At 54.2% G+C, this 16620-nt stretch overlaps 2 protein-coding genes across 6 annotated transcripts; both read left to right on the top strand.

Moving 5' to 3' along the window:
* Positions 1 to 282: 282 nt before the first annotated feature.
* Positions 283 to 2664, top strand: LOC120390301 (interferon-inducible GTPase 5-like). 4 transcript variants are annotated; one of them, XM_039512868.1, is made up of 2 exons: positions 283 to 420; positions 1266 to 2664. In XM_039512868.1, exon 2 carries the CDS (start codon positions 1297 to 1299, stop codon positions 2506 to 2508), a length of 1212 nt encoding a protein of 403 aa, XP_039368802.1. In that variant the 5' UTR covers positions 283 to 420; positions 1266 to 1296; the 3' UTR covers positions 2509 to 2664. The 4 variants fall into 4 exon arrangements, with proteins under 4 accessions (XP_039368802.1, XP_039368803.1, XP_039368801.1 ...); XM_039512869.1 differs by having other exon boundaries at positions 298 to 504; positions 1270 to 2664; XM_039512867.1 differs by having other exon boundaries at positions 299 to 504.
* A 2977-nt stretch (positions 2665 to 5641) lies between these two features.
* LOC120390302 (intelectin-like protein) lies at positions 5642 to 16135 on the top strand. Of its 2 annotated transcripts, none has more exons than XM_039512872.1 (8): positions 5642 to 5789; positions 6940 to 7003; positions 7472 to 7621; positions 10617 to 10864; positions 11219 to 11377; positions 12099 to 12219; positions 13881 to 13984; positions 15867 to 16135. In XM_039512872.1, the coding sequence occupies exons 2-8, from the start codon at positions 6946 to 6948 to the stop codon at positions 16017 to 16019; spliced, it is 993 nt and encodes a 330-aa protein (XP_039368806.1). In that variant the 5' UTR covers positions 5642 to 5789; positions 6940 to 6945; the 3' UTR covers positions 16020 to 16135. The 2 variants fall into 2 exon arrangements, with proteins under 2 accessions (XP_039368806.1, XP_039368805.1); XM_039512871.1 differs by having other exon boundaries at positions 7457 to 7621.
* Positions 16136 to 16620: the final 485 nt, after the last annotated feature.

Raw genomic sequence — 16620 nt, 5'->3', positions numbered from 1 at the left:
GCCTTGGAGTGGGTCCCCTGTTTTGCAGGTCACTTTTAATTTCACTTCTAACTCTGTGGTTAGTTAATTAAGGCTCATTAAGAGCTTGCAGATGCTCAGGTGAAGGAGAAGAGTCTCTAACTGTTTTGTTTCTACCTTCACTGCTCTGCCCTGTCTTATGCACATATTGGGTGGAGGGATACCCATTATATGTCGAATGGGCGAAGGGATACCCTTTATGCAAATCAGTGATGAGTCTGGTGGCACTGCACCACAGCCACTGACATCACATAAGAAGGCACAGTCAGCCAATCAGCATGTGGCTATAAGATGTGATCATATTCCATGGCAGACACACCTGGGGATAAGATACTGGGGGACCCTCAGGCAGAGCCGGGGACAGAGACCAGCCTGGTGTGAATGGGAGTAACCCGCTCTGAGGTGCGGGCAGAAGCTGGTTCCCCGGTGTATTGAACAACCCTAGCCAGAACCATCTCTGCACCCAGAGCTTCCTGGGGAGGGCAGGTGGGTGAGGAAACTGAGGGGCTGGGAGTGAGGACACCTGAGTTCGATGTACAGCTCTGGGAGTGAAGTGGGGTCTAGTGGTTAGAGCAGGGTGGGACTTTCACCTTTAATAATGTAACTGTCAGAGTAGGATCTTCGCTCAGTCTGACCAGTCTGAGCAGGCGGTTGGACTAGATACCTCCTGAGGTCCCTTTCAACCCTGAGATTCTATGATTCTATGACCCTCAGCTTCCATCTTCTCTCAGCCCCACTGGGAGTCACCAACTTCCTCGTTGATGGCTCTGCCCCATTCCTCCTTGCTCATTACCTCACATGACCCTTTGGTGCAGCAGAAATGGCTTCACTTCTGCTCTTGCTTCAAGCCCACACCCTTCCCCCCAGCCAGCCCATGCTGGTGTCTGATGCTCTGGGAAGCCAGAGGGGCGGGAACTGCCACAGGCCAGGCCAGAGGAGATGGAGGCTGGGGGGGGGTGGGGGAGAATCCCAGCCGAGAGGAGGTCTGGAAGCGAGGCAGCGGTAGGAGCTGTGATAGCCCAGGCCGGAGGAGATGGAGGCCAGGGTGGGAATCTCAACTGAGGGGGAACTGGATTTCTGGGAGGTCAGAGGGGCGGGAGCTGCCATTGGCCAGGCCAGAGAAGATGGAGGCTGGGATGGGGCTGGGTCTCTGGGAGGAGCTGCCCTGAGACAAACACCTAGAGGAGGGTTTCAGCGGTTCAGCATTCCCAGGAACTCACACAAGAACTGGCCTTTCCCTCTGTAAGGCAGGGGCTGCTGCAGCTTGCTGGAGCCGACATGGCCTCACAGAGCAGTGAGGGCATCATCAAGCTGTCGAGGGAGGAGCTGGAGGCCCTGAAAGCTGCCTTTGAGGAGGGGAACCTCGCTGGAGTGGCCTCCAGGCTGCAGGAGATGCTGGAGTCACTGGAGACCGTCCAGCTGGACGTGGGCATCACGGGCGAGACCGGCTCCGGAAAGTCGTCCTTTGTCAATGCCCTGCGGGGCCTGGGCGATGAAGATGCAGGTGCCGCCCGCACCGGTGTGGTGGAGACCACCAGGGAGCCGACTCCATATCAGCATCCCCGGTACCCCAACGTGACCATCTGGGACCTACCGGGGATCGGCACACCCAATTTCCACCCTGATGCCTACCTGGAGCAGGTTGGCTTCTCGCGCTATGACATTTTCTTCATCATCGCCTCGCAGCGCTTCACCGCCAACCACGCGGCTCTGGCCCGCCACATCCAGGCCGTGGACAAGAGTTTCTACTTCGTCCGCTCCAAGGTGGATGTAGACCTGGATTCCTCCCTCAGGCGCCGGCCATCCAGCTACAGCGAGGTGGGGGTGCTGCAGGAGATCCGGCAGAATTGCCTGGAGGGTCTGCGGGCCCAAGGCATCCACTCGCCCCAGGTCTTCCTCCTCTCGGCCTTTGATCTCAGCAAGTACGACTTCCACCTCCTGGGGGAGACGCTGGAGAGGGAGCTGAGCCACCACAAGCGGCACGCCTTCCTGATGGCCCTGCCCAACATCTCCCTGCACATCCTGGAGAAGAAGAAGGCTGCCATGCTGAAACAGATGTGGCTGGTCTCTACCGTGGCCTGTGGTGTCCACACCACGCCCATCCCAGGGCTCCTGATCTCCTGCGATGTGGACATCCTGGCCAGGACCCTGCAAGGTTACTGCAAGAGCTTTGGCCTGGATGATGACTCTCTGGAGAAGCTGGCAGCAGAAGTGGGGCAGCCGGTGGGACAGATGAAGGCTGTTATCAAGGCACCACTGGCCAAGGAGATCTCCAACAGTCTGGTGGTGCAGCTGCTGATACAGGCAGGTGGCAAGGTGCCAAAGCTATCCAAGGAGGTGCTGCGCTCTGTCCCTGTGCTGGGCTCCATGGCATCTGGAGCACTATCTTTTGCCACCACTTACAAGATGCTGAGGAGTTTCATGGATGAGGTGACTGCCAGTGTCCAGAGGGTGCTGATCAAAGCCTTCGAGGTGGATGCTGAGAAATGAGCCAGAGAGGAGGAGAGAGAAAGATCAAGACACCTTCTATGGAGGGAAAGTGGAGACAGGATCCCAACATCCCCAGGAAATCCCCTGAGCTTCCTACCAAATGTCAGAATTTCATTCCCTACCTGGATAGAAAATACAGCAATGAATTTCTAAAGATTCTGTTGCAGTTACTTTGCTTTTTAAACCTCAAATATCAGATCTGGTTCTGCTCTCACTGACACTGGTGCAAACCGTAAATCCATTGTAAACATGTTGTCACAAACTGGGGGAATCGCCACTACCAATAAACACCTAATTGTAAAATAGGCAAAACACGGTTGTAAATACTCCACTGTAAACCAGGAGTAACTCTGGTGTAACCTGGGAAGAACTCCACTGTACATACATAGTTTAAAGCGGTGAGGAGCTCCATTAGAAGTAAACCAGAGACAGATTTGAAGTGAGTACAAGCAGTGAGGCATAAAAGTCAGAAATGGTTACAAGAAAACATAAAGATAAAACACTTACTAGCGTTTAATTTACCAAACTGTATTAGATTCAAGCAAAGTTTCTCACCACATGCTCCAGCCGATTGCTGACCAAACTCTCAGGTCAGGAGCTCTCCACTGGAGCCCGATAGCTATTCTCCTTTGTCTTCTTAGGTATGATGCCAGAGACAGACAGGGAGTGAGAGAGGGGTGTCTTGGGGTGCCCCTCCTTCTTTTTATAGTCCTGGCCCCCCTTTGAGAAGCATTTCCAGCTGGGAGCCAGGTGACAGGCAGGCTGGTAGAGAAAGAAAATGTCATGCTGTTTCTTTGCTACGCTGTAGATTTTTGTCTCTGCCCACTTCCTCGCCAAAGAATGGCCACTTAGCAGGTATGTCCATCAGCCTCGTTGACAGATGGCTGAGGCGTCAGTTTGCCCTTTGTCTCTGAGGAATTGTTTAGCCACCTGACTAATCTGGGAAACACGCTTCAGTCACGATTTCAGATGATGTCCATAACTTTACATATAACGCTGCTACGTGCATTTTGCCATGATGTTACTGATCAGCAAGTTATCTGTTTTGGACTGATACCTCACAAGGCATACCTTGTGTAGTAGAGCAGGGAGCTGCGGAAGAAATTGTTACGGCTGAGCTAGGCGTTGTTTATGTTCGCTTTCTCAGCTCCGGTTATTATCGGTCATTATGTATTAGTTCTAGCCAAGTATGACCGGTTTAGACCGCCAAGTGAAGAGTCCTTGGCGGTGGGCCATGGGAAACAGGTGTGCGGGGTAGAGAGCTATGTTTTATTATGTCTATGCTGCTTTGCTGCTAGTGAGATAAATAGAAGCTTGCTTTTATTAGTTTTGGACTTCGACCCAGGCCGACTTGTAGGGTGCTGGGTTCCCCATATCAGTGGCCGCAACGAGCGGAGTCCCCGTTGCCGGTGTGTCACGGTATCCTTCATTAAAAACCAATTACTCTCAGTGTGGAGTCGGTCTCGTTCTTACAGAGTACCTCGGGCTGATTTTGGGCAGCAACACCTTGTACAGACACCCTTACAATAGTCTGTAGGGTGTGAATGCTGGTATTTTCTGTCACAATGGGGCATCGACACACCCCAGACATTGAGACACATGGGACTAAGGGATGCTGGTGAGTGGACAGTGGGGACTGGAGCAGAAAGGGTATTATACTGCAAAGAGATGGCTGTATGATCCTGTGGTGAGTGGGAACCAGGCAATCTAGGTTCTAGTCCCAACTCTGCCACTGACCTACTGGATGACCCCAGGCAAGTCCCTTCCAGTCTTTGGGCCTCAGTTTTTCCTCTGTAAATTGGGATACTGATGCTGATTCCTTTTGGAAAGCACAGCACTTCTGATCTGGGGATAACGTGCTGTGCGAGAGCGAACCATTCTAACTGAAAGATAAAAAGTGACAAATTAAATAAATTCTTCTGATTGTTCTTAGTGGCCGGAGGTATTTCTGAACAGCAAGCATGTGACGGTGTGGGAATTTTCCATAATATTTTGTATTAATATTGTGTGTGCCTCAGTTTCCCCTATACGGTGCTTGGTTAACTAGGTAGTGGGAAAAGGTTGTTTGCTCATTGCAGAGACCCAGCGATACAGGTGTGACTGATGTCTGGCTGTTTGGAGCCTGGGGCCGCAAACCCATGGAGAGTCTGAGAAGACAAAGGCCACTCGAATTGCCCAGACATTTGGCACCTAGCGATTAACGACCATGGATGGCCCACCCGCCACAGGAAGCCAGCCAGGTGTGACCAGCTGGAGAACAAAGGGCTAAGGAGGTGGGTCAGGTGACAATGTTTCCCCAGGAACAGAAATAAAGTATGGAAAAGGGCCCAATGGGGATATGAAGTGGGGGCTCCTAGAGGCAAGAGACGCTCCTGTGTCACTGGGACTGAAGAGGGGTCAGTCTGTGCTTTGGGCTGACCCAGATGGACCAGGCTGTAACTTTCTGTTCTCTGGGCTAACCAAGGACTTGCCAGGCTGTGTTCCAGATGGCTAATAAACCCTGCTGCTCTCACCACGCCGGCTGAGAGTCACTGTCTGCGCATGCTGAAGGTGGGGGTGAATTGCTCCCTTTGTGTGTTCAAGTCTCTCTCAGGGTCCAGCTCAGCTGGACTCGCTGAAGGGAGCTCACGGTGTGATGCAGGGATGATGAAGCCTCTGAGGTTTGGTCTAAGGTGGCAGTGAATCTAAGTGGCTTCCCCTAGTGAAAGTGTGACCCTGAAGTGGGTCGGGTGCACTGAAGGGGTCCTCGTAGGGACCGTTGCAGAGTTGTGACAAAGGGCACAGACGCTGTTTCAATGAAACCTAAATAGCCAAGTTCCTGCTTTAACCTGCCTCGTTATTATAGCAGTGGAGGATCTACAGAGCTCCGACATCCTTCTTTGGCTTCATCAGGACCACCACCTGAATCAACACTCAGCCCCAGCACGCAAATAATCAGCGATAATGCAGTAATGTCAGGTCTGTCATGAGCTATTGCATCAACCCGGAGTTTCCTGGCTGGGCTGGCGGAAGTTGTTTCGAAGGGCAATCCATTCAGGTACCTGGAACATGAACTAGATTTGACCTTGTTTAATGTTTCTGCTGGAAACATCCCTGCATACGTGGCTGGAGAGTTCTGGTATTTGTAAGTTGTGTTTGCTTTTATGGGGTGGCTCCCCTCCCTTTAAAAGGTTAGATTTGTGACTGGTGCATCAGAGGAATAGCTCTGTCTCTCTGGCCAGAAGCTTCTGATACTGAAATCTGCAGTTAGACGCCTCAGCGACACTGGAACTAGGGACCAGGTGAGTCCTGACCCTTCCCTTAGTACGTTACTCCGTGATATCACATAGTAGTTGTGATAGGTCAATACGACAAATAGTAGCTTTAAAAAGCCCAAGACATTGTTGGTTTGTCTACATCTGTAAAATGAGGATAATGCTACTGAGCTGCTCTGGAAAGTGCTTTGAGATCCACTCATGAACAGCACTAGGCATTATTATTACACAGCATCAGCATGGGTCCATCTGGCTGCCCAGCACTACAGCACACATGAGCCTCAATGCACTTATCCTCAGAGCATCCGGTGAAGTAGGGATGGTTCTCACCCCTGTTTTACAGCTGGGGAGATGAGCCCAGAGAGAGCCCATCACCTGCCTGAGGAGTCAGTGACAGAGGGGAGAATTGAACCCACCTCTCCTGAATCTGCGCCTTAACAAGCCCCCTCTGCCTGCCGCTAGCCCTGGTAGCTGTGCTGCAGGGCCCTTTGGCTGGGCTTGTAAAGCTGTGGCCATGCCATGTAGAGGCAGATTCGACAGCATGAGTGAAATGTGCTGGCATCAGTTCTGCTGCAAAGCAAGGAGAGAGACTCCTAGAAAAAGGTCTGAAATGGGACTTGGGTACTGATCCCCTCGCTTCCCTTCCCTGGACCTGATCCCAGCACCAACTGGGCCAGTGTGAGGCATTCCATTGACTTCAATGGGCTTCAGGTCATGCTCTATCTGCCTCAGTTTCCCCATCTGCAAAATGATACAATGAGACCTGTCCACCCTACAGCAGTGATGCGAGGCTCAGTTAGCAGAAGGGGTGCAGGGGGAGGGCTTGCTCTGTGAACATGATGCTACTTGAATTCCTCCCAGTGCCCTGTGCAGACACCATGGTCCCCGGTGCTCCCCTCCCAGCCCAGCTCACCTCAGCTTCCCACCCCACAAGCCCATCACTGAGCCCTCAGTGGGCTCTGAAGATGAAAACTGCTCTAAGGATGTCACTGCAAGGCCATCCCCACTCTGGCAAACCCCCGCTGAACTCAAGGACTACAGGGAGTTAGTGCCATGAGCAGGCTATGCAGAGAGCCAGGGCAGCCCTGGGACCAGGAGATTTGGGGAGGAGCCCCCCCCCCAACTAGCCCCAACCTGGCTATTAACCAGCTGATTTACTGTTTTCTCTGCTGCAAAGTCAACAATGAAGCAACTCGCTCTCCTGCTGCTCCTCATCTCAGTGACCAGGGCTGCCCCTTGCGGTAAGTGGCTGTTTCGTTTTCCTCTTCTGGGAACTAATTCTGCCAAACTCTGACCCTGCCTCTGGGGCCAGGGCTGTGATACATGCAGGGGGAGAGCAGGGCGGGTTGCTACAGGGGAGGCTCTGCTGATACACAAGTGAGGCAATAACGACCCCAACTGGCAGGCAGCCTCCTTCCACCCCAGCTCACCAGGAACCTGCTCCAGGGAATTTCTTCTGTCCGTATCCTGGAGCCCAGGTTTGCAGAGGTGGGTGCCTCACGGGATTACTTGTATTACTCTGGGTTACGGTCGTGCCAAGGTGCCCCAGCCCTGGACCAGTTCCTGTGATTCCAGGTGCTGGGCAAACCCAGAACAGCCCCTCACGGCTGACAATCTAGAGTATAAAACGTTTGACTCTGAAGCTGTTCTAGCCCCATACATAGTAACAGTGAAAACTCCTAATTAACTCAAAGTCACCCCCTGTGCAGCTGAGAGCGTGGGTGCTGCTGAACTGAAACTCGCCATCCGTGACCTGCCGGAGAACTGGGAAGACACGTCCTCCTCCCAGAGTGGCCAGAGCTACCAGAGCCTGCCCCGCAGCTGCAAGGAAATTAAAGCCACCCGGGCCGGGGCTGGAGGTGAGTATGGAGGCGGTGTCCCCAGACCTGCAGAAGCTGCTTTGCCTCTGTTGGGTGCCTGCTCCAGACCCAGTGTAATGGCCACAGCTGGGTCCAGTCAGTTCAGATGCACCTGGGCATCTCTGTGGGCACAGTGGGGAACTGCATTACTGAGCTGGCTGAGAGACACTCTGCTAGCCCTGCCAGCCCCAGCAGGCAGGAGATGTGCTGCAGCTGACAGCTCCCTCCTGCTCCAGCCTATCTGCCTTGTCAGCAAACTCCTCAGGGCCCTCCCAGCCTAAACTTCACCTAGCCGGTAACTCCATGAACTCCAGCCCCCAAGCTCCACAGAGACGTCTCTCTGCAGCGCACAGCCCCTAGCACTGCACAGGACAGGAACAACAGCTTATTATCTTGACCAGAGCTAACAAGCCCCTCAGTTCAGTCAAAGCACGGTTTCGGGTTAGAGAAACAGTCAAACCAGTTTATTGAGTAAAGCGAGGGAGGCTTGAAGTGAGTTCCAGTAGACGGGCTCCAGACAAAGGGCTCCCAACAAACAAAAGTAAAACGACGATGTCTAACGGCAAAGACGTAACTTTACAAGGTTTGTTCCAGGCATTTCCCGACCAAACTTCCTTTCCCAGCAGTGGCTGGTTAGTTCTTATCAGGATCCCCACAGAGTCCCAGGTTCTGCTTTTCCTTGTCTCCTCCGGTGAAGGAAATTTAGGGGTTCACTCCTCTCGCTTTATAGCCCAATAAACCTTTGAAATGGATCCGGCCAGCGTTCCTGTTCCTGCTGGGGCGGGTGCCAGGCTGTCTTCACCCCGCTGGTGATTTTTACAATGCAAATGAGCTCTTCCTGCTGCCTCCCATGTGGATGAATCACCCACTGAATTTGGCCACACCCGGTTTGAGGTGTTGGCCCCTTTCCTTTGTCTGGAGAAAGTCTGTTGATGAACCGCCCTCACACCCGGTTTCAATGCCGTGAAGCTGTAGCCGTGTCGGTCCAGGGATAATAGAGAGACAAGGGGACCCATTACCCTTTGGATACAGCGAGTTGGGGTACATGGAGCTGCTCAGGCCAGCTGAACGTCACTGCGAGGAACCAGGGAGCCCCTGGCCCTCGGGATGCTCTTAGTGTCACACTGGCTCATTCTGAATACATCCCCGGGCTGACTCCAGCAGGGCTGGGCCTGACGATGAGCAGGGGCCCTGTGACTGGGGCGAGCCAGGGGGAGCGCTGTGCGCTAAGCCAGGTGCCGGGGCCCTCCCTGCTGCTGGAGCGACACGAGAACTCAGCTCTCTGCCAGCACCCTGCTGCTTAGGCCCCCGCCACACACAGCGGCTGCCCGCAGAGAAAAGCTCATTGGGGTTTGTGACACTGCAGGATGCATCCCTGCAGCGCCTCCTGCTGGCCATCTCGGGGAATTAGCTCTCCAGCCCTCGGAGCGCCCTCTGCAGGCCAGAGTCCTGCTGCCGCGGGCCTCCGTGTCCCTTCCAGGACCCCTGGGGTGCTGCCCCTCCAGGCAATACCCCATAGATCTGGGTCTCCCCTCCATGGGGAACCCCCACCCTCTATCCCCACCTTGCCTCAGCCTATGGGCTACTGCCAGTCACCATCCAGCCCCCTTTCACTGGGGCCGACTGCAGTGTGTATAAGCCAGTCATCATAGGCAAGGGAGGATTTGACTTGCTGCCTTTCCCTGCAACCCAGTACCTCCAGGGGCCTTGTAGAAGACCCTGCAGCCTGGGGAGTTGCTGGCCCAGAGCTCCCCAGCTCCTCTAGCCTTTCCTCAGCCCTGCTCCACTCCAGTCCCCTTTAGCACTCAGGCAGCTGGGTCCATCTCCCCCCTCAGCTAGCGGGAGACCCTTTCAGCCCCTGGCTCACAGCCCTTTTATAAGGGCCAGCTGTGCTCCGTTTGGGGCGTGGCCCCAGCTGCGGCTGTTCTGCCAATCAGCCCAGCTTTTCCCCGGCCCCAGCCCTCTCCCAGGGCTGTTTTAAGCCCTGCTGGGCAGGAGCGGATGATCACCCCGGTACAGGGCTCCCGCTGCCTCATCAGGGTCTGGCTGGTCTCCCCCAGCAGAGAATTTCAGAGGCACAAGTGGCACAGAGGCGCCCAACTCCCAGCGTGTGCCTCTGAAAATCCCCCCCCCGCCCCATGGACCGTGGCGTGAGTCTCAGCTGGAGGAAGGGCCTGCAGGACTCAGACAGGGAGGCCAGAGGCTGATCTTGGGGCTGAGCCCCTCCAGCGCCAGGTGACATCCAGGCCGGGGCGGGTGCTCAGCACCTTTGACAATCTGGGTGTAGCCAGTGGGTGGCAGATTCTTTGCCTGGCTCTGTTCCACCCATTGTGCACCACAGGATCAGGCCCAAAAGAGGGACACAGGACGGGGACACACACAGCAGGTGGGCCCGGGGCCTTCCCTTAGCACAAATTGCCCCTGGGCCTGATTCTCAGTTATACTTAGGCCTGGTCTGTGCACGGCGTCTGTCCTGGTGTCACTGTGTCAGGTCGGGGGATGGTTTTTCCTCATATATTGATACCAATCCAGCCCAGTGTGAACACAGTTATACTGGGAGCAAGGTGCCTTAGACAGTGATGGCCTATTTCCCTCTCCTATGGGAATGGCTATCCCAGTATAAAGCCCCTTTAAGCCAGTATAAATTGTGTCCACACTAAGGAGTTGTAGCGCTGTAACTACACTGGTATCATTAAAGTGCTACAGCTTGTGTGTGGAAAGGCTCAGGCCCCGTCCTCTGGGAGTCCCTGTAATTTGCACTCACTTCCCACTGCCAAGGGGGCTTTAGTGTCCCTGGGAATCGGGCCGCTCTGCTCCCGGATGCAGGGGCAGGTCCTGCTCCAGTGACTCCGGGTTTGCGCCCTGCTGCAGGGCACTAGCAGCTCCTCACCTGAGCGTTTCCCATTTAATGGCTGGCTCCGAGAGGGACCTGCCCCTTTCCCCGGCCCTGGCTGACCAGCTCGGTGCTCCCCCCATCCCACCCCACCCCCTGCAGATGGGATTTACACCCTGCGCACCGAGAACGGCGAGACCTACCAGACCTTCTGCGACATGACCACCAAGGGAGGTGGCTGGACCCTGGTGGCCAGCGTGCACGAGAACAACGTCTACGGCAAGTGCACTGATGGCGATCGCTGGTCCAGCCAGCAGGGGAGCAACGCCAACTACCCAGAGGGAGAGGGCAACTGGGCCAATTACAACATCTTCGGCTCCGCGGTGGGCTCCACCAGTGACGACTACAAGGTGGGGTCCCCTTCTCCATGGCCAATAGCCACCTGCTGGGAGAGAGGGTGCGTTAGAATGTGGTTCAATGCACATGGGCATGGAGGTTATATGGGGGGATGGTCCAGTGGTGAAGGCACTGGCGTAGGGCTAGGCAGCCCTGGCTTCCCTGCCCTGCCCTGCCACAGGCCCCCTGTGTGACCTAGGGAAAGTCACCTAGTCTCTGTGCCTCCATTCTCCCCTGTACAATGGGAAAGGTGCTTCTCTGCGGGTGTCACAATAAATATACCACAGCTGGTGATGTGCCCAGATGCCCCAGTGATGTAAGTACCTGGGATGTGGCTGAGAGGTTTCAACTGGGTCCTCGCTTTTCAGAACCCTGGTTATTACGATCTGCAAGCCCAGGACCTGTCCGTGTGGCACGTAACCAACAAGACGCCCCTGAAGGAATGGAAGACCAGGTCCATCCTGAGGTACCACACCGAGACCAGCTTCCTGTCCTCAGAAGGGGGGAACCTCTTCAAACTCTTCCAGGTGATGGCGCTGGGCTGGGGGTTTTGGAGGGGCGTGTGCAGGAGGGTCCGGGCGGCTCTGCTGGCCCCAGTGTAGATGGAGGAGCTGGGGTGGGAAAATTCTCAACACTCGAAAAGCGCTCCATGCTGGGGGGCCGATAATGGGACAAGGAGCCTTCCCCTCGACACAGCCCGTTGGAGTCTGACTGTGACCTCGGTGTGAGATGAGCTGGCTGGTCTCAGTTCACGTCCCAAACCAGCCACCCACCTTGTCTCTGACGTGCTGACGGACTCAGCAGAGAGGCTCAATGGGCCATGGAGACTGACCCCACCTCACACCCTGGAGACGGGGGCCATTGGACACAGGTGATTTGGTGCTAGGCCAGGCCCTCGACTCACTCTTGAGCCCCGGCTTTGGGGTTCAGGTGTCCTAGCAGGGGTATTTCCTCAGTGCCAGGGCGGTGGGTAACGGTGCTCGACACATGCTGATTCTCACCCGCATTGTGCCAGCCCCTAGCAGACCTCCCAGAGACCAGGGCCCCACAGTGCTAGGTGCTGCACAGACCCAAAACAGAACAACAGCCCCTGCCCCAAACAGTCCCTGCCCCATGTGGGCAGCAGCACTGATGGAACAAATCACCCACCGAGCATGCGTCAGTGAACGCTGCATTGTTTGTGCTGGAGCTTCCCAGACTCAGGGACAGAAGCTAACGCTGGATTCTCGCTGTGTTTGTGGCTCCCAGAAATACCCAGTGAAATACGGCGCCGGCGTCTGCAAGACCAACAATGGCCCCGCCGTGCCCGTCATCTACGACTATGGCGATGCCCAGCAAACTGCCAACTATTACTCTCCAAATGGCCGAAGTAAGTCTGCAGTGAGCGTGCGGGTTCTGCCTCTCCACCCGCACAGCCCAGCCCTGCCCAGGGCTTAAATTCTCACTCCTGGGGGAATTCTGTGCCAAGACATTAAAAATTCTGCACATAATATTTTAAAATTCTGCAAATGTTACTTCTCATGCCAGTTTCAGTTATGTTGGTAATTTATTTCAAAATACCTGTCAGCAAGTCTGTCTGTAACATACAGAAACACAAAAATCCCCCCCCAGGAGTAGAGAGTTAAAGAAACCCCTACGACAACCCAGATCCTGCTTCTCTACCTCCTCTCCCCCAGAGCGCAACTGGGGGGACAGACAATCACACCTCCTTCCTCCCAGAGCACAGCTGCAGCCTGCCACAGCCAATATACCTGAACCCCCTTTCCCCCCCAGAGCCCAGCCACAGCCCAGATACCTGCACCCCTTCCCTGCAGAGCTCAGCTGCAGGGCCCCCCAGCTCAGGCATCGCCCCCCTTCTCCTCAGAGCCCAGGGATCCAAAGGGAGACACAGACTAATGCTGGGGCCCGGGCAGGGCTTGCACTGAGTTTGCTGGGCGCTGCCTCCTTCCCTTAGCTGCTGGGAACCCTCTAGCTCTCTCCCCCTGCCCCCAGCAGTGTCTTCTATGTGTGAGCTGGGCTAGGCTGGGTCCGGCAGCCCCTACTGGTGGCCAGCAGCACTGCAGCCCATTTCTGCGGGGGAAAGGAAATTCTGCACAAAAACCCATTAATTTCTGCAAAATTCTGCATTGAGCAGTGCCACAGAATTCCCCCAGGAGTATTTCCCGGAGCCCCCCCATGTTCCCTTCCCCAACATGGTATAAAAACTCCAGGGAAGGGGGGTGGAGGAGTGGAGGTTGAAAATATTTACCGGAGCTCTGCTCTGGACAGCTCCCTCTGAATTTAAGCCCTGGGCCTGTTCCAGTCTGGATGATCTTGGTTTAAAGCAGCGATACTCAGACCTCAGAGGTTCAGGAGTCAAATTAGCGATCAGCATTACCCAAAAGAGTCACAGGAGTGGGAATTCATTGTTTCATTTACTGTAGTACTAGTCATATTTAAATAGTATGACAGGGGAAATATTGATATATTATTCTCACAGCAAATAAGATAATAACTTAGTGCCAGTTGATAACTTAACTGGTTAATAACATAGTAAAAGCATCCTGATTGGTTAATAACTTAGACTGGTTAATAATTAAATCAAACTGTGTTTTAATATCAATATATCATGTGCTGCAGAGAGCCGCAGGAGACACATTGAAGAGCCACTTGCGGCTGGCAAGCTGCTGTCTGAGTATCACTGATTTAGAGAAAGGGAAAACAATGAAAGAAGAGAGAGCAAATGGAAAATCCCCAGGAGAGAGCACGGTGTGTGTTCCCCACTTTAAGATGCTACATGGCAACTGCACACAAACCAGCTCTTAGGAATGTAAAGATGCCCTGCAAAGTGACAGAGCTGTGAACAGCCCAGCTGAGACTGGTAATTCCTGATCATCCCTGGGGCTGGAGTTCCTGATCCTTAGTCCCTGGTCATTCCCAGTTCACACATAGGGACTTACTGAAGGGGACGGGCTGAGATCGGCGCACTCTTCCTTCTCTCCGCCTCTCCATGGCAAACAATGGTCCTGACCTCTCCTTTTCTGTCACCAGCTGAATTTGTTCCTGGCTACATCCAGTTCCGTGTGTTTAATGCTGAGAAGGCAGCCATGGCTCTGTGTGCTGGGGTGAAAGTGACCGGCTGTAACACCGAGCATGTGAGTATCTGGCCAGGGTGGGGGTTAGCTGTGGAGCAAAGACCAGCTGATCAGCCTTGGGGCTGCCTAGTGTCACTGTCAGAGCTGGCCGGCTGCACAAGAGCTGCTTTTACCTCAGCACTGGTGAAGGGAAAGTTCAGTTTGTGCCCCCTGTGCCAGCAGGGACAGCTGTACACATGGAGGCAATCATCCCCCAGGACAAGACAGGGGTGGATGTTAAATCTCTCCTTTGGGGAGACTTGCTGGGAGGGAACAGCTCACAGGAGCTCTGTTGTCAGAAGCTGCGGTGGGCACTTTGCACCACTGGGAAGTCTTCCAAGGTGTCATTTCTGCCAGCAGGGGGCCTGCAGCCCAAGCGCCTGCCACAGGGAGCCGAGAGTGAATCAACCCCACTCATGGTCTGCTCCTGACCCAGAGAGGTCCAGGGGGCTCTGAACTGTAGCTAGGGCCCTACCAAATTCCTGGCCATGAAAAATGCGTCATGGACCATGAAATCTGATTTCCCCCCATGAAATCTGGTCTTGTGTGTGCTTTTACCCTATACTATGCAGAGTTCCTGGGGCAGACCAGCATATCTCAAATTGGGGGTCCAGACCCAAAAAGGGAGTTGCAGGGGGTCACAAGGTTATTTTAGGGGGGGTCCCAGTATTGCCACCCTTAAGTCTGTGCTGACTTCAGAGCTGGGAAGCTGGCAGGCAGAGGCTGTTGGCCGGGGGCCCAGCTCTAAAGGCAGAGCCACACCAGCAGCAGCGCGGAGGTAAGTGTGGCGATGCCGTACCAGGCCATGCCACTCTCACTTCTGCACTGCTGCTGGGATCCCGGCCAGCAGCCGCCGCTCTCCAGTTGCCCAGCAATGAAGGCAGCGCCGCCGCCAGCAGCAGCACAGAAGTAAGGGCAGAAGTTCCGTAACCCCCCCCTACAATAACCTTGTGACCCCAACTCCTTTTTGGGTCAGGACCCCTACAATTACCACACCGTGAAATTTCAGATTTAAATCGCTAACATCATGAAATTTACGATTTTTAAAATCCTATGACCATGAAATTGACTAAAATGGACCATGAATTTGGTAGGGCCATAGCTGTAGCATTTGTAATAATAATCCCTAGCTCGGGGATGGTTTTTTTCATTAAATCTTAAAGTGCTGCACAGAGGAGGTCAGGATCATCACCCCCATTTTACAGAAGGGAAAACCGAGGCACAGAGGCAGAGCCAGGAATAAAACCCAAATCGCCTGAGTCCTAGTCTAGTGCTGCATTCACTCAGCCATGCTGCCTGCCCAGCTCAAGACTTGAATCTCCCGCAGGGATTCCTGCATCAGGCTTTCTGGCCCCTGCCAACCTTCCCAGTGCAGGTCTCCCCCAAACTCTTATGGTAAAGGATAAATTGTGAGCACCTTGGGGCATGGGCCGTATTTATGTTCTGTGTCTGTACAGCACCTAGCACCAGAGGGTCTGTCCAGGACTGGGGCTCCGAAGCGATACTGCAATGAAAACAATAGATAATAACAACAAAACCCAATGGCCTAAACCAGCCCTGCCCCTTGTGCAGGTGTTCTCACCAGTGCAAAGTGAGTGGCAAATGCTGGCATCTGGGGACCCATTGCACCGGGGTAAGGGACTGCACAAGAGTCAGGGCAATGTAGGCTCTGGTCCCAAGAGTTAGGAAGGGATTTAAACCCTCATGCTTCAGGGCACCTGCTGACCTCTGACTGTGGGGGGTCAGGCGGTAACTTTCTCTGTGGGCAGATTATTTGCCAACTGGCTATAGCAGAGTTTTTGCACTTTCCTCTGAAGCATCTGGCACTGTCCTGGAGACAGGAGAGTGGCTAGATGGGCCCCTGCTCTGCTCCTGCCTGGCAATTCCTCTGTTCTCTCCCCAGCACTGCATAGGTGGAGGAGGGTTCTTCCCAGAAGGAAACCCGCTTCAGTGTGGTGATTTCCCTGCCTTTGACTGGAATGGCTACGGAACCCATCAGCACTGGAGCGTATCCAAGGAGATGATTGAATCCGCAGTGCTGCTGTTCTACCGCTGAGGCTAGCGTGACCCAGTGAAGGACTCTGCATCGCTCCAGACACAGCTACTCCCTGGGAGGAGAATTATGGCCTCAGCTGTGGACATCTATGATGCAAATAAAGAAAGTGAAGTGCTCTGGGGTCTCCGTGTGATTTATTCCCTTGTGACCCAGAGAGGGCTGAGAAGTTCTCAGCACCAGTCAGGATCAGGCACTGCTCTCATTACGAACACCTAGCCCTTAGCTAGCGCTCTGGATCCCTAGATCTCAAAGCACTTTACCAAAGAGGACGGCACACTTTTTTACATGTTACAGATGTGGGGAATAAGGCCCAGGAGGTGATGAAGTTGTCATGGCTCCCGAGTTAAGGTTAAGCTCCTCTGACCTTCTCATGGCTCCTCGAGGGACTCCCACCTCACTGTCAGGCCTTCAGCTGTCATTCTTCTCGGGGCTGGATTCTGCAATCCCCTCCCTTCAGAGCTGGGCCTGAGGCTGCAATTCAAAATGATCAGCTCAGCAGAGGGGTCAGTTCAGCATCTGCAGCCCTGTTCTCTGCCGGGCCGTGGCTGGGTTAAGCGGTGACCAGCCAGCTCTCAGAAAGCCAAGTCCCGTTTATTCACAA

Source organism: Mauremys reevesii, linkage group 24 (genome assembly GCF_016161935.1).
Source record: "Mauremys reevesii isolate NIE-2019 linkage group 24, ASM1616193v1, whole genome shotgun sequence".
Classification (NCBI taxonomy): Eukaryota; Metazoa; Chordata; order Testudines; family Geoemydidae; genus Mauremys; species Mauremys reevesii.
This window is presented reverse-complemented; position numbering and strand designations above follow the sequence as displayed.

Coding starts and splice junctions, on each gene's coding strand:
- LOC120390301 (XM_039512866.1), top strand. CDS start 400: ATGGGAGTAACCCGCTCTGAG. Junction 421..1,269: donor TGGGAGTAACCCGCTCTGAG/GTGCGGGCAGAA, acceptor TCTGTAAGGCAG/GGGCTGCTGCAGCTTGCTGG.
- LOC120390302 (XM_039512871.1), top strand. CDS start 6,946: ATGAAGCAACTCGCTCTCCTGCTGCTCCTCATCTCAGTGACCAGGGCT. Junction 7,004..7,456: donor GACCAGGGCTGCCCCTTGCG/GTAAGTGGCTGT, acceptor ATTAACTCAAAG/TCACCCCCTGTGCAGCTGAG. Junction 12,220..13,880: donor TTACTCTCCAAATGGCCGAA/GTAAGTCTGCAG, acceptor TTCTGTCACCAG/CTGAATTTGTTCCTGGCTAC.